The following is a 13,928-nucleotide window of genomic DNA, read 5'->3' as shown; positions in this document are numbered from 1 at the left end:
GGTGGGGCTCAGGTTTAGGCCACGTGCCACCACGTCTTCCACATGAATGCTGACAAAAATGCCGGGTATTGATTTATCTTTTCACGGCGCTGAGATCATCTGAGCACTAAGATCCTCCCCTTGAGGTCACAAGGGCCGAAATTATTATGCCCATTAGACAGAAGTGAAAACTGAGCCAGTGAAGGGAAGTAATCTCTAAGAACCCCAGAACACTCAGGCTGGCAGGGCTGGCGGTCCTAGTCCTGCCCTCCAGGGTGGGGGATGGGGCCTGTCAGGGGAGGGGAACTTCGGGAGCTCCCTGCCACCAGAGTTGACCTGTTTGGCCTTAGAGAGCAGAGCCTGCGGTTAGATTCCTGGAGCACCTGCAAAAGGCCCAACCCAGAGCCTCAGGGCTGGGTGGTGCAAAGCCCTGGTCCTGGCTGACTCGGGCCCCACCTTGGGGAGAGGCAGGGATGGTGATGGGGAGCTGGTGGGACGTGGAGGATGCTGTGGCAAGCCCCAGCCTGGGGAAAGAGGGACCAGAGGTTCTGGGGACAATTTGGGCTGGCCACATGCTATGGCTGTGCCCCCGAAACCCCAAACCTACTTGAGGGATGAGACAGCAAGCCCCACGCTGGGAGTGAAAGGGAATGAATGCAGGGAACTCATTCATTGCCATTCTCTCACCAGGACCACGGATGACAGAAACACACTGTCTTCCTGTCCTTCCCAGAGCATCTGGAGAAAGAAGAGGTGAGGTCACAAGGCCAGGACTGCCTCAGACATTACAACTCCAGAAATTACATCACAGGAGTCAAAGTTCATTTAGGGCAGTTTCCCTCTTCTGCTGGGGTGCCCATGGAGGAGGAGAGGGTTCTGGGGGACCAGGGCAATAGAAGCCTGGAACTCTGTCCCAAGAAGGAAGCATGACCACAGGCAGGGGCCAGTGAGGACCAGGAAAGCCTGGCCAGAGGGGTGCCAGGAAACCCCAGAGTCTGTCTTGGGAGAGCAGGGTGGGGTACTGCCCACAAACGCAGGTGGCAGGGAGGCAGCGTGCCTGTCCACTCATGGCTCAGCCAAAGGATGGGCGGGAGGAACGAGTCTGTCCATGGCCAGGGCTAGGGGCCCTCCTACCATTAAAGTCAGGTGACCTCACAGCCCTCCTGGGTTCCTGCCTTCCCCAGGCACCCCTGTTCCCTCGGAGATGCAGAGAGCCTCCTGGCGAGTGGCGGGGCAGAGACAGGCTCAGAGAGAGATGGGGTGCAGGCTGCCTCTGACTCTTCTCCACCAAGCCCATGGAGCCCTCTCTGACAAAGTGTCACCTGGGGGCCAACTCCTCTGCTGATCTCGGGAAGGGCCCTGCTTCCTTTCTCTTGTTTCCTCAGGGGAGGCAAGTAGAGTTCAGGGTCCCCCTCTTAACGAGATTCTTTAGCGCATAGATTAAGTGCTGAGCACCCAGGCTGAGTGCACAGGGTTTCTGGCCACTGGAAGGGAGGCCAAGACCGAGCTGGCAAAGACGGTCAGGACCTGCTCCTGAGATTTCACTGGGAATTTCCATCTGCAGAGAGCACGGCCTTTTCTTTCTGCACCTGGCCGTCTCCTGAAGCAAGCTGGCTGTCCCAGAGGGGGCAGCCGCCGGGCCAGGGCTTGATGGCACGGACTCCTCTGGGGGCACTGCGGTGGCACAGTGGAGAGACTCTTCCCTGGCAGAGCACGACTAAGCTGGTGTCTCCTGCCTGCCTGCTGGGTGGAAAAGCCTGAGCTGAGCCCAGGATGGAGCCTGAAGCATGGAAACGCCTCCCCTCACAGCCAGGGCAGGGAGGACAGTAGGACCAGGAGAGGAGAGAACCTGCTTCTGGGCCAGAGTTCATTTTCTTAGAAATGCCTGAACACAGCCTCCTAAAAGCAGTAGCTTTTCACTCCCAGAGGCTTTCTTTCTCTGGCCTCTCCCTAAATCTCCCATCCCATGCACACAGTTCCTGGCCTTCTGGTGTTTGATGATCCTGCCCTAAGGATTGTAAGGCTGATCTTGGCACCCACACAGCTCCCTGAGGGATCCATAGCTCTCCTAGCACAGGCTGGGTGGCCGTGCTCTCAGGGGAGGGGTACCTCTTCTCTCCTGGCACCTATCAGAGGCCAATGTCTTCACAGAACTGCAGTGGTGTGGCATGGCCAGGATGTCCTCCTTGGGAACCTGCCTTGGCAATGACCGCATGGCAGGGGTGGGGACGGATACTCCACGTTCCTTTCTCTGGATAACTCTCCAAGGATGCACCAACCTCCAGAGTTGACAAAGGCTGAGACAACTAATGTATCTCATTCTTTACCATTTTTACAATGAATCCCTTACATAAATGCCAAGTTGACTTAGACAGCCAGGTCGTGGCTCCCCTCATGTTGTACCATCGTGGAAAAGAGCCCAAGGTCACAGAGGCACTCAGTGAGAAGTGCTCTGATGGATTAGCAACGTCTGTCATGGGTGAGGGCCTGGAGAGTAGGGGCGTATATGCTGTTTTGCCTTCTCTCATGTTGCACTGCAGACCTCTAGAAGCACCTTCACGTGCGTCACCTCATTTGATTAGAACTGGTCTAGGAATGATGAAGATTATTATTCATCTACCGAAGGAGATGTCAGGAACGTGGAAGTTATGCGTGCCTTTTCCTAAATCACCTGAGTGAATTAGAGCCAGAGCCAGGATGAGATCCCAGATGTCCTGAGCCTAAAGCCAGCCCAGGGAAGGCACTTACATTAGGGAATACTGGAGAACAACGTGCCAAAGTGTTCCTGTGTCTTTGGGAGAAGAGTGCTTCGTAAATCTTCTCCAGACTTGAAATTTGCTATTCCTCATGCATATGTGTGGGATGCTGGCAGGAACAGAGCATGTGGAAAGCGAACGGGCTGCCCACGCCAGAGCAGACTGCCCCTCTGCTGGCCTGTAACTTTAACAGTGGGCAGGCCTGGCTCTGACTCGCTCTCATTCCATCACATCGGCAGGGCACCCCAGGGAAGAGAAAAGGGACCATTTCAGAAACATCTGTAGGGAGCCACTCTGGGCCGCTCTTCGGTTACCATGGAAACCCACCCTTGGAACTGGCTTCAATTTCAGGAAAAGAGCTACAAACAATAACGAGCGTAAATGAAAAATGGTACACTGTGACTTCAAAGTTGTACCTGTTATTGGACTTCATCGGGTTTTAGGGACTGAGACAGCAGACCCCGAGCCCCGAGCGCAGAAGGCAGACATCTCTGCCTGGCTGCAGGCCTAACGACACAGCCCACTTCCTCCCTCCCAGCCACCCTAATCAAGTTTCTGGATGTGACCTCCAGGGAGGCATTTATCACAGGAGCTAATGTCTGAATTGCGGGAGGAAGGAGGATGTGCCTTGCAAAAAACAAACATTTGCTGAGCAGACTGCAAGGCAACACAGAGCCATGTGGAGGGGAACGTGGGCCAGGGTGTGACGTCACCGCGTGGGCTGTCTTCAGCTGGCGCAGAACATTCACATGGGCCCAAGGGAGAAATCCTTTTAGGGATCGGGCAGCAGGAATAATAGCTGGGAGGCTCTCATTTGTTTTGGGGGGCTCTCGGGAGGACCTTATAAAGATGACCTGGTCCAGCTCCTCCCCCCAAGTAGTGTTTCCATTCTCTTGGCAGCGTCCTCACCAGACGACTCCTGGGTTTGTACTATTCTGAGAGCTATACAGTTTTTCCTGACACTGAGCAGAAATCGAACTCCCGGTGGCTTCTCCTTATGAAGGAATCAGACCCCTTTTGGCAATGATAACCCTCCAGCCATCTGGAGTCATTCTGATCCCTCTGGGTTCTACATGTGGCAGATGTCAGTGACGCCCTCGTGGCCACTCCCCTCAAAGAACTCTCAAAAGGGGAAGTCTGAGGTGGAACCTGCACCCTGACAGGGGAAGACCGTGTTGCTGATGGTGTGCTAAATTATACTTCAAAAACCACTGTGCCTATGCAGGCCTGTACACTTTCAGATCATTACATTTCTCCTGATGACTTGCTCTCTGAAAGTAGCTAGGGAAAAAAATAAAAAAGTAAAAGTAGCTAAGGAAGGAAGGGAAAAAATGGTTATCCCTACGGGTCTACTACGCCAGCTGTCAGAGCAGGTACTCAATAAATGTTTCCTGCGCCAGAGGATCCCCATTGCACAGATAAGTAAAACCAAGGTTCAGAGAAAAGCACCGACTTGCGCACGATCGCCCAGAAAGAGAATGGCAAGGCCAAGCCAAGAACACCAGCATCCTGCTCCCAGCCTCCAGACATTCCCATAGAAAGCTGCTGAGCCCTGGGCACCTACCTGAGTGCCATGTTCCTGGACTGGGGGCTGCCGGGCCCTCTTCCCCTCCACCGCCCCCAGGGGCCATTTTCCATGTGTGCTCGAGTCAGGCCTGACATGACAGCCCAGCTCCAGACATCCCCAGAATGCCACCAAAGAGGCATGGAGCTCCTCCGAAGTGGGAGAGGTAGCCCGGTGATCACGGAGGGCCTGGGGACTCCCAGAAAGCAGAGCATTTTGCCTAGAGTGTCCAGGGCAAGGATCTGATGAGGATTCCCTTTGGGGTTATACTGCTTTATAGAAGTTTAGAGCAAAAAGGAAGTCACAAAGAATTATCAACTCATCCTAGATTTTTTCATCAACTCAGGCAGGCTCTGATTGAAGGAGAGTGGCCAGCCAGTTGTGTCTCCCAACAGAGCAGGGAGGAAGCCACCTCCCCCCCAACACCAGGGGACGCAGACAGTGGAGGGGGAGAGGGGAGGAGGGCCCTGAGGCCTTTTCCAAGGGTGGGGGACTGACTCACCAGGCTGTGCATGATGCGTACACCGTCGGGGTTCACTGTGAGCGCCTCCTTGTACAGCTGCTTGGCCTCCTCCAGACTGCCCTTCATCTCGGCCAGCCGGCCCCGCATGTAGAGTACCGAGTGCGAGGTGGGAAAGAGGCCTGCCGCCTCCTGGATGCAGAAACCTGCTTCCTTGAGGTGTCGCTGCTCCATGAACAGCTCAGCTGCGAAACCAGAAGGACAGAGGGAGGTGACAGTGGCAGGAAAAGTCAAAGGCAGAGGTCCTGTCCCCGTATCTGACCATCAGCCCCCAGAGTTCGAGGGTCTTAGGTGACGGGCCGGGCTGGCCCTGGACCGTGGGGGCAACAGCAGGGAATGGTTTCTGAGCGCTCACTCGGGGTCAGGCACCGTGCTACCCGCCCCACACAGACCGCCTCCGCCGACACTCACTAAAGCCTATAGAACAAGCACTTTTATTACCCCCCTTCAGGAAGGACGACACTGGGCACAGAGAGGGTAGGGAAGTTGCCTAAGGCCACGGGGAGAAGCGGTTGTGGAGTGGGGGTGTGCATCTGGCTGTCTGACTTCCAAGCCTGGCAGTGGGGGCACGGGCGGTGTCCGGCAAGGTCAGGTGGCTTTGTGCAGTGTCTCTCCACACGAAGACCACGAGTCTGGGGGCTCGGGTGGAGGCTGATCAGGGTGAGGCAGGTGTGCACTCCCGCACGGCCCACGCTCCTGGGACTGACCGTGGGCCAAGGCCTGCTTCTGCCAAGTGTCTTCTCTCACTTACTCCTCCCAGCAGGTGCTCTCGTGCGCACTGCTGCTAACAGACCAGTCCCTCCGTGGCAAGGGGCAAGGCCGCACTGGGCTCCCAGCAGCTCCGGCCTCCCTCCGAAGCCCAGGGCTTTTGCTGCACTGATGGAATACGGGATGCCCACACCTTTCACCAACAAGCTGGAAAGATCTGTCCCACAACCAGTTTGCCTTCTCCCCCAGATCAGTGGAAAACGGGGCCATCTCCGATCCCAGGCCAGTCCACATAAAGACACATTTCAGGGAGCCCGGGTGGCTCAGTGGTTAGGCCCCTGCCCTCAGCCCAGGGTGTGATCCTGGAGACCCGGGATCGAGTCCCACATCAGGCTCCCTGCATGGAGCCTGCTTTTCCCTCTGCCTGTGTCTCTGCCTCTCTCCCTGTCTCATGAATAAATAAGTAAAATCTTAAAAAAAAAAAAAAAAAAAGGCACATTTCAGATCCACGATGCACGGGTACACACCCCCAGCAAGTACTTTTAGAAGTAGGTTGGCTGGGCTCGAGGCTCGGCCCCATGGCCCACTCAGCCTCCCGCTCCTGGCAGCCCCGGGCTCGGCTGCCCCTCCCTGGTGCCCGCGCACAGATGGGAGCACAGAAGGGCACGCAGAGCCTGGCTTGTGACTCTGCCAAGAGCTGTTCCTAGCACAGGCCAAGGGCTGAGGTTACACTAATTCAGGTTAGGTCTAGGGCGGGGTGGATGACAGACATCCCAAAAGAAGCTCCCAGAAAGAGATGGAAAACCCGGACCCAGGCATCATGTCTTCGTCTTCCTGTTCCAACAGGCAGCAGGAAGGAAGCCCAAGGCCTTGCCTGCAGCACTCGGCGCCTGGGGTAGTCCGCATGAATGTTGCCTAAGGTTCATTGTGTAATCAAGTAGCTTGCCACATCCTTTTAATACTACCGAGGCCTTTTAGAGCAAGGGAACTCTTTTTCTCTAGAGGAGACCAGAATTTGAAAGAATTAAGTAAACAGAGGAGCCAGGCCCCCATGATAGGCTAGAGAGAAATGCAGGCACTTGCCCCATAGACAGCCTGAACGGCACAGTCCCAAGGCAGAAAGCTCGGGAAGGTGAGGCCAGGAAGGGCGGGCTTGGAGCCAGGGTCTTGCAGGGAGGGCTGGCCCGAGCTCAGGGGTTTGTCTAGCTTGGCCTAGGCTCTCCTCTGCTCTGCTGTTGTGTTCCCTTCTGGAACTGCTGCCAGGGGCTCTGAGCAGGCTGCCTTCATAACTGAGCATCCGGTGTGCAACGACTGAGTACTGACCATGTGCCTGGCCCTCCCAGGAGGAGAAAGAGCAGAGGTGGGGGAAAGAAGGGGGATCTGGGACAGCTGAGCAACCAAACTGCTGGAGGGCGCCGAGGCAATGGAGGGACAGGCGCTAATTTTGAAAGCTCGGAGCACTTAGAAGGGGTCGGGTCAGCTGTGCTGGTGTGGTCAGGGAAGACTTCCTGGAGGAGGCAACATTTGAGCCGGGGCCTGAAGGTGCAGGGACGGCTGGACTGACAGAGAAGGGAGGCTGTGGCGACCTGGAAGGCTGGACTCCACTGAGATCCTACTCCCCAGGGTCACCGGAGGTGAGGGGAGAAGCAGAAGGAAGTGTGTGGTGTGAGTGCTGGGGGCCCGGCAGGGCTGCTTCCTCTACTACATCTGAGCACAGGCCCTCCACTCCCCGGGCCCTTGCCCAGCAGGCCTGCCCCAGGCCTGGCCCACCGGCCTGCCTGCTCCTGCCGTGGCTCATTAAGCTGTTTACAGCTTGCCGGCCTGTCTTCTGAGTCCCTGTCTCTGGAGGCTGATTTTGGTCTCTCCCTTGGGGACTCCTCCCAGTGCTTTCATATCAACAGATTTCAATTACAGGGATCCCCACCTCTCTCTTGCCTTGGGGCCCCGGGCCCTGTCGGGCTGGCCACACACCAGAGAACATGCCCTGAAAAATAGGTAGGGCTGCTTTGGTCCGATGGACTTCATTACCAGTTAGGCAGGAAACCAGATGACACAGAACAGAGCCAGAGAAGTGAGGTCCCCTGAGGGCTCCTGGCCGCCTCGCACACAGTCCCTGGCATGCTCGGCCTCCAGGGCAGGGCCTTTGACCTGCAGACCGGCCCACAGGTCTGGGGGCTGCGGGGCACCCCTTCTTCCCAGCCTTGGCGTCCCTGGGCAACTGCTTTACCAAACATGGTGCTCCCCAGCTGGCCAGCCTCGGCTGCCGCAGGAGCTGCCGGTGGCACCATGCCCGTCCACTGCCCTGATTTCTCAACCTCCCGGCCTTGACTGCCAGGGCCCTGAGGCACCCACCCATCCCGGCCTCCCCGGCCTCCCCTGGCCTCCCTGGAGGAACACTCGCTGTTACTGGTCTTTGCCTCAATTCTCACTCCAGGCCACCACCCCAGCAAACAGCTTGCTGTCCCCAGTGTCGAGGGCCCCTCTACCATCCCCTCAGCTGTTTCTCCCTCTCCCTCTTCATTTCCCCACTTCTCTCATCTTCCTCTCTGCCTACCCCTGACCTCCCCTCCTGCCTCCCTATCTCAGCTTTTCTCCCTCTTCTGTCCATCTCTCTCCACCCGCCCCCCTCTGTGCTTCTCTCGGCAGGCTCCAAATGGAAAACATCTGTTCCCTGGAGCTTTGCAACAGTCCCTTTTATTATTTTTTTCTGAGGCATCCTGATCTAACCCTGCACCCAGAGCTGGTTCCAGTCTCTCTGCTGGAGCCAAGCCCCACCCGCCCCCAGGTTGGGGGATGAACTCACTCTTCGCGGGCTATTTGCACACCCTCTTTGCAGGGAGGGCCTGGTCCCGGGGCTCCTCCTGAGTTGATGAACAGGGTGAGGGTGGCTCAGGGTCGAGTCTAAGGCCTTTCAGGGGCCTCCTCACGTGAGAGGTGCTTCCCAGAGACTCACTGTGAGACCAAGGAAAGGAGGGCCACCCAGGCTAAAGGCAGAGATGCCTCGAGGAGCAGCTCAGGAAAGAAGCTAAGGTTAGGCCCTTAGCTAGCTTTGAACCCCAGAGGGGATCACCAAAGCTGCCCCTAAAGGAAACCAGCGTCCTCCCCATGGAGCAGGCCTTCAGGACCTATGGATACCCAGGATAAAGGGGAAGGGAGGGAGGCAGACAAGGGACGGGTGAGAGAGCCAGCCAAGGATCCCAGAGAGTAATGAAAGGAATCCAAAGGTCTAATGGCGTTGTGCAGGTGGTCTGAGACCCTCCACCCCAGGGACCTGGCACGAGTCAGGGAGGGCATGGCTGCAGGGCCTGGCTGGCTCCCACTTCCTGTCCCTGAGTGCTCTCCTCACTGACTCGGCAGCAGGGAGGAGGGGGTGCCGGCACAGGAGGGAAGAAGAAAAAGCCAGAGCAAGGGAAGAGGGGACGTGGGAAGAAGGCACAGAAGGCAGGAGGGAGAACAGTGGGGAGCTGGGAAGAGGGGAGCATGAGAGAAGATAAAGAAAGAAAGGGATGAGAAATGAGGGAACCGAAGCAGAAGAGAAACATGCGGGACCACCAGTAGGGCAGAGCTTCCCCTTTGACTGACATTTTGGGGAGGGGGAAGCAGAGGGAGACAGAGAACCCTAAGCAGGCTCCACGCCCAGCACGGAGCCCATAGGAGCTCGATCTCAAGACCCTGAGATCAGGACCTGATCAAGAGTCAGATGCTTTAACTCACTGAGTCACGCAGGCGCCCCTCCCTTGACTGTAACTTTATAACGAAGATGATCTTCAGATAGAGCCTGGCCACCTCGCCCCAGCCCTGGGTCTGCCCAGCTCACAGCTGGGGTAGCTTGTACCTCCGGGTGCCCAGGGCCTCCTGAGGACGGTCCCCCTGCTGAGAAGCCTTGGGCAAGTTCTGCTCTGCCCATCGCACCAGGGGCTCTGGGCATAGATTCAGCCTGGACCAGTGGGGGCACTGGCTCTTGCTTGACGCATCCATCCATCTAGCAGCTGGAGCTCCGTGCCCAGTGCCCAGACACTGTGAATCTGCTGTTTGGGAGCTGAGACTCGGGCCAACTTTCCCTGACCAAGGGAAAGCCCACGGCCGCCTGTGAGTCCCCGGGAGGGGAACTGTCCCCTACATCCATGTCCCTCCATCTAGCACAACATTAGCTCCCAGAGACAGGAGCTGCAGTGAGGGAGGGAGGTGGGCCATCCTGCTCTTCCAAAAGGCACCTCCGACACGCATGCAGGATCCAGGAGCATCTGTGAGGCCCTGTGCCTCTCCCACTGTCACACGGACCCGCTGCCCAAGAGGCCACATTTCTGTAACTCATCTCTCAAGTGGAAGCTACCCCCCACCCCCGATACTTGTCACATCTGACTGAAATGGGACGGAGGCCTGAAGAGGGCAGGGAGGAGGACAAGAGTTGGGAGGGGAAGGATACCATCCCCCAACCAAAGGGGGGGGGGATGTTGATGGAGCCTTACTGCCCCAACAGCCTGGGATGCAGTTTATCCTGAACGAACGCAGGGGGATGAGCTCCTTTCAAAATAATAAAAGACGACGTTCTTCCCTCCCTGCACATTTGCTGCAGCTGCTGGCATCGTCAGGCGGTATGGGGTGGGTGAGGGTGGGGATGCCGGTGAGATACACTCAGCCCAACCCCGTCAGGTTGGGGGTGAGGTCAGGGAGATGTTTTTGACTCGGTGATTTGGTCCCAGCAGCCCTTTATTCGGTAAGTGCTCGGCACATGCTTGCTGGTGATGCCAACGGCTTACGGAGGGCAGACTGCTCCAGAATCCTCCCCTGCTCAGAAGGGAAAACCTGGGACACTCTTACGTCCCTTTCTGGCTGTGGCAGCTGTTGCCCACTCTCTTTTCCTTTTCTGCGATAACGACAGAGCCTCTGATTTTTAATGGGGCATACGGACAACCAGGACAGGGACATTTCCCAGGGACCTTTGCAGCTAGGTGTGGCCATGTGCCTACGTTCTGGCCAATGGATCATGAGGGGGACTGATGTATGCAAATTTCAAAAATATGTCCCTAGAGGGAGGGGGTGCCCCCTTCTCCCACTCTTCCTGGTTATGCCCTGGAAGGTGAACGTGATGAAGAGCCGTCATGGATCACAGGGGTGAGTGTGACAACCCTATGGAGAGCAGGGCCCTCAGAATGGAAGGAACCTGGGTCCCTGGGCCAGGAGAGCAGAACTGTCATCCCGGTCAAGGGCGCCATCTCTGAACTGTTATAGAAGGACAACAAAGCGTCTATCTTGCAGAAGTCACTGCCACTTTGGATTGGTCACATACACCCAAACCTGTCTCCTAAAGCCACCCCACCCTGCCCTTACCTGGCACCCCATTCAAAGCATTCACAATTTGTTCTCAGAGTTGTCTGGGGGCTTACTATCTAGGATAATGTCCAGAGAAGAAAGGCCAATGTGCAAATTACTGAAAGGCATGTATTTATACTGATAATTCCCAAGCCTGATTACAAGCTTCAGGAAGGCCATGATTTAAGTTTTCCTAGAGTAAGTTACCAGAACATACCAGCACCCTGAGCGTAAAGCAGCATACCTGAGCAACGGAAAGCAGGCTTGTAAAATGCAAACATGTGTTCATTTGCTGATGGAGTAGACAACGCATCATTACAATAAAGGCCTTGGGAGCTCCAGGGGAGGCAACACCCAACCCCGGGATCTGATGGATCACTGCATTACTGCTACACTCCTTGAGGCTAGTGGAGGCCCAGGGTGGGTGCAGCCTTCTCCCCCAGGCAGGTGGAGGGGCGGGGGCTCCAGTGCACCCTTCAGGAGCCATGCTCCCTCTGTTCTTAGAAGGAGATGGGGGTGGGGGGTGCAGCCCGGGTGGCTCAGCGGTTTAGTGCCTGCCTTCAGCCCAGGGTGTGATCCTGGAGACCCGGGATCGGGTCCCATATCGGGCTCCCTGCATGGAGCCTGCTTCTAACCTCTGCCTGGGTCTCTGCCTCTCTCTTTCTCTGTGTGTATTCTCATGGAAAAAAAAAAAAAAATCTTAAAAAAAAAAAAAAAAGAAGAAGACAGGGGCCCCTGGCCTCAGGGGAGGCTTGTTTAATATTCTTCTTCCTACTTAGGATGCAACAAGCTGGCCGGGGAGCCCAGCCCTCACACATCCCCAGCATCCTGAGGGGCCCTGGAATGCTAACTGTAGCAATGTTTGCATTATTAAAACGCTTCCCTGTTTAGCCTAGGCATCCTGGTCCAATTTCTTCTCCCCAGATTCAGAACCTATGGGAGAGAGGATAAGGGAGTACTGCATGCTAATGGGGCCCTCTGTGAAATCCAGACAGTGGGAAGCTTTGGATTCTCAGGTAACCACATTCTGCCTCTGACTTGCACCGTCCGCTTGCTCATCTCAGGAGCTCTCTGCCTCCCCAACAGTAACTGACTCCCAAACTCCATGGTGGCAACGGGGCCAGCTGCCCAACAAGAGGGACCGTCACCTGAATGGCCACCTCAGTGTTACCAGCCCTCTGCCATCACTGAACTACACCACCAGATTTCACTTCTGCTCTAGCTATGTTCTGAGCTCTGAGGTTTGAGCTAGTTTTACTAGGAGAAGGGGAGCAAGGAAGGATGGGGCCTGCTTTTGGGACTGAGAAGGCTATGCATCTGTGTGGTCTTTCCTCAAAGCTTCTTACATTAGTCTTTGCTGCCAGAGCCTTCCCCCAGGTAGGCAGGCAGGCCCTGTCCCCATTTGATGGAGAAGGAAACCCACAGCCAAACAGATTGAACGACTTTTCTTGGGCCAAGCAAAGAACAGCTAGAATTAGAGCTCCAGGTTCCTGATCCCCAGGCCTTTCCACGAGTACTGCAGTCTACGCAGCCCTTGTCAGGGGTCTTCACACCCCCACACTCCCTCCTCGAGGGCAGGATATGGCTCTGCAGGTGGGTGGGTGTCACTGGGCCCGGGGACACTCACCAGCCTGGAGCCAGATCTGTTCCAGTGTGGTCCACAGCTGCATGGGGCCTTGTTTCAGAACTGAGCTGGGTACAGTGAGCTCTGACATGGCTTCCTCCAGCCGGGAGGCCGCAATGGATGATGCTCGCCGAGAGCCTGCAGAGCAAGAGGGAAGGGTGCTGAGCAACACAGCTGGAGCGGTGACTGTACAGCCCCACTCTGGGCAGCTGTGAAACAGCTCACAGATGCCCTAGGAAGGGCCCTCCTCGTACCCTCACCCACGCTGGGATGAGGAGCTTGGGAGGGGCAACCGGGCAGCCAGCTCACTTCTAGGAACCTATCACTAAAGAGGACAGTCCTAAACATTGGCAAAGGTGCCTGTAATCCTGAAAACAGAAATAACCCGAATGTCCAACAATAGGGAGTGATTCAAAAGATCCAAAATAAGTGAGTTATCGTACAAGACCTTGCAGTTGTCATACTAATGACACAGAACCACGGATATGGATGCAGAAGGATGTTCACGGTATACAGTTAGGTGAACAGAAGCAAGCTGAAAAGGTGTTTGATCACATTTTTCTAAGAAAGAAATACAGGCCTGGAAAAAAGGCCTGAAAGGCCACAATTAAGGTCTGGATGGTGAAACTGGAGGGTTTTTCTCTTCTCCCTTCTGCGCTCTGTTTTCACAGGTGCCTATTATTATTTCCTCTCTACGAAGGTCCCACTTGAGATTGTGCTGTGACGGATGCTTGGGTGACGGCTCAGGCCAGACCCTGTGCCCTCTGGAGAACCCCCACCCCTCCATCCATGGCAGTGCTGGTTGACATGGGCCCCTGCTCAGGAAATGTAAGCCATTGACATTTATAACTCACAGGCAGGTGAAACACGAGCACTACCCCCCCCCCCCCGGGGCAATAAAGGTGCCAATAAACTCAGGAGACCTACGGGCAAACCACAGATGGTTTCAGTTTAGTGACAACCAAGGTGGAACCTGGTTCACGTCCACAGAAGCGGACAGAAGGAGCCATGCCACTAAATACAACTCCCTCACGCTCCATTCCCGTGACTGGTTCTTGTGCCTTTGCCACCATTCCGCTTTAATGAGGTGTTCATCTGAAACAGTCCGCTTTGGGCTTAGAGCTGTAAGGTGAAGCTCAGCTCCTTCCTTTCTACTTGACTCCATCTAGTAAGGACGCTTTGGTGGGAGACCCTGGCTTCGGGCTTAGCCTAATGGGAGGCGGTTTGTGGGCTCCACAGCCAGGCTCTCCACCCTGGCTCTTCTCTCGGCACCCCTGCCCAGGAGGCAGGGCCCCTCCCTTGCCTGCTCCCGCTGCTCGCTTCCCACCCCAGAGCCAGATGGGCCCAGAAAGATGCCCAACGGCAGCTCCTCAGCTCCTCAGCACCAAGGCTCGGGAGCTGCAGCTGGCTGGCAAGGAGCAGGGTGGGTTTGGCCAGGCGGGCAGGTGCCACCCTCCCCATTCG

The 13,928-nt window shown here is 56.1% G+C and overlaps 1 protein-coding gene across 7 annotated transcripts in view; it reads right to left on the bottom strand.

Annotated features, from left to right (window-relative positions):
- TTC7A (tetratricopeptide repeat domain 7A) overlaps positions 1–13,928 on the bottom strand; it is a 144,069-nt gene that overhangs the window by 8,003 nt on the left and 122,138 nt on the right. For all 7 annotated transcript variants that reach the window (XM_077915291.1, XM_077915293.1, XM_077915296.1 and 4 more), the window contains exons 18-19: positions 12,468–12,602; positions 4,802–5,004 (exon numbers count right to left, since the gene is read on the bottom strand). In XM_077915291.1, coding sequence (XP_077771417.1) covers positions 4,802–5,004; positions 12,468–12,602 — 338 coding nt within the window. The remainder of the gene's footprint in view (positions 1–4,801; positions 5,005–12,467; positions 12,603–13,928) is intronic.

The sequence above is a fragment of the Canis aureus genome, chromosome 11 (genome assembly GCF_053574225.1).
Source record: "Canis aureus isolate CA01 chromosome 11, VMU_Caureus_v.1.0, whole genome shotgun sequence".
Taxonomy (NCBI): domain Eukaryota; kingdom Metazoa; phylum Chordata; class Mammalia; order Carnivora; family Canidae; genus Canis; species Canis aureus.
This window is presented reverse-complemented; position numbering and strand designations above follow the sequence as displayed.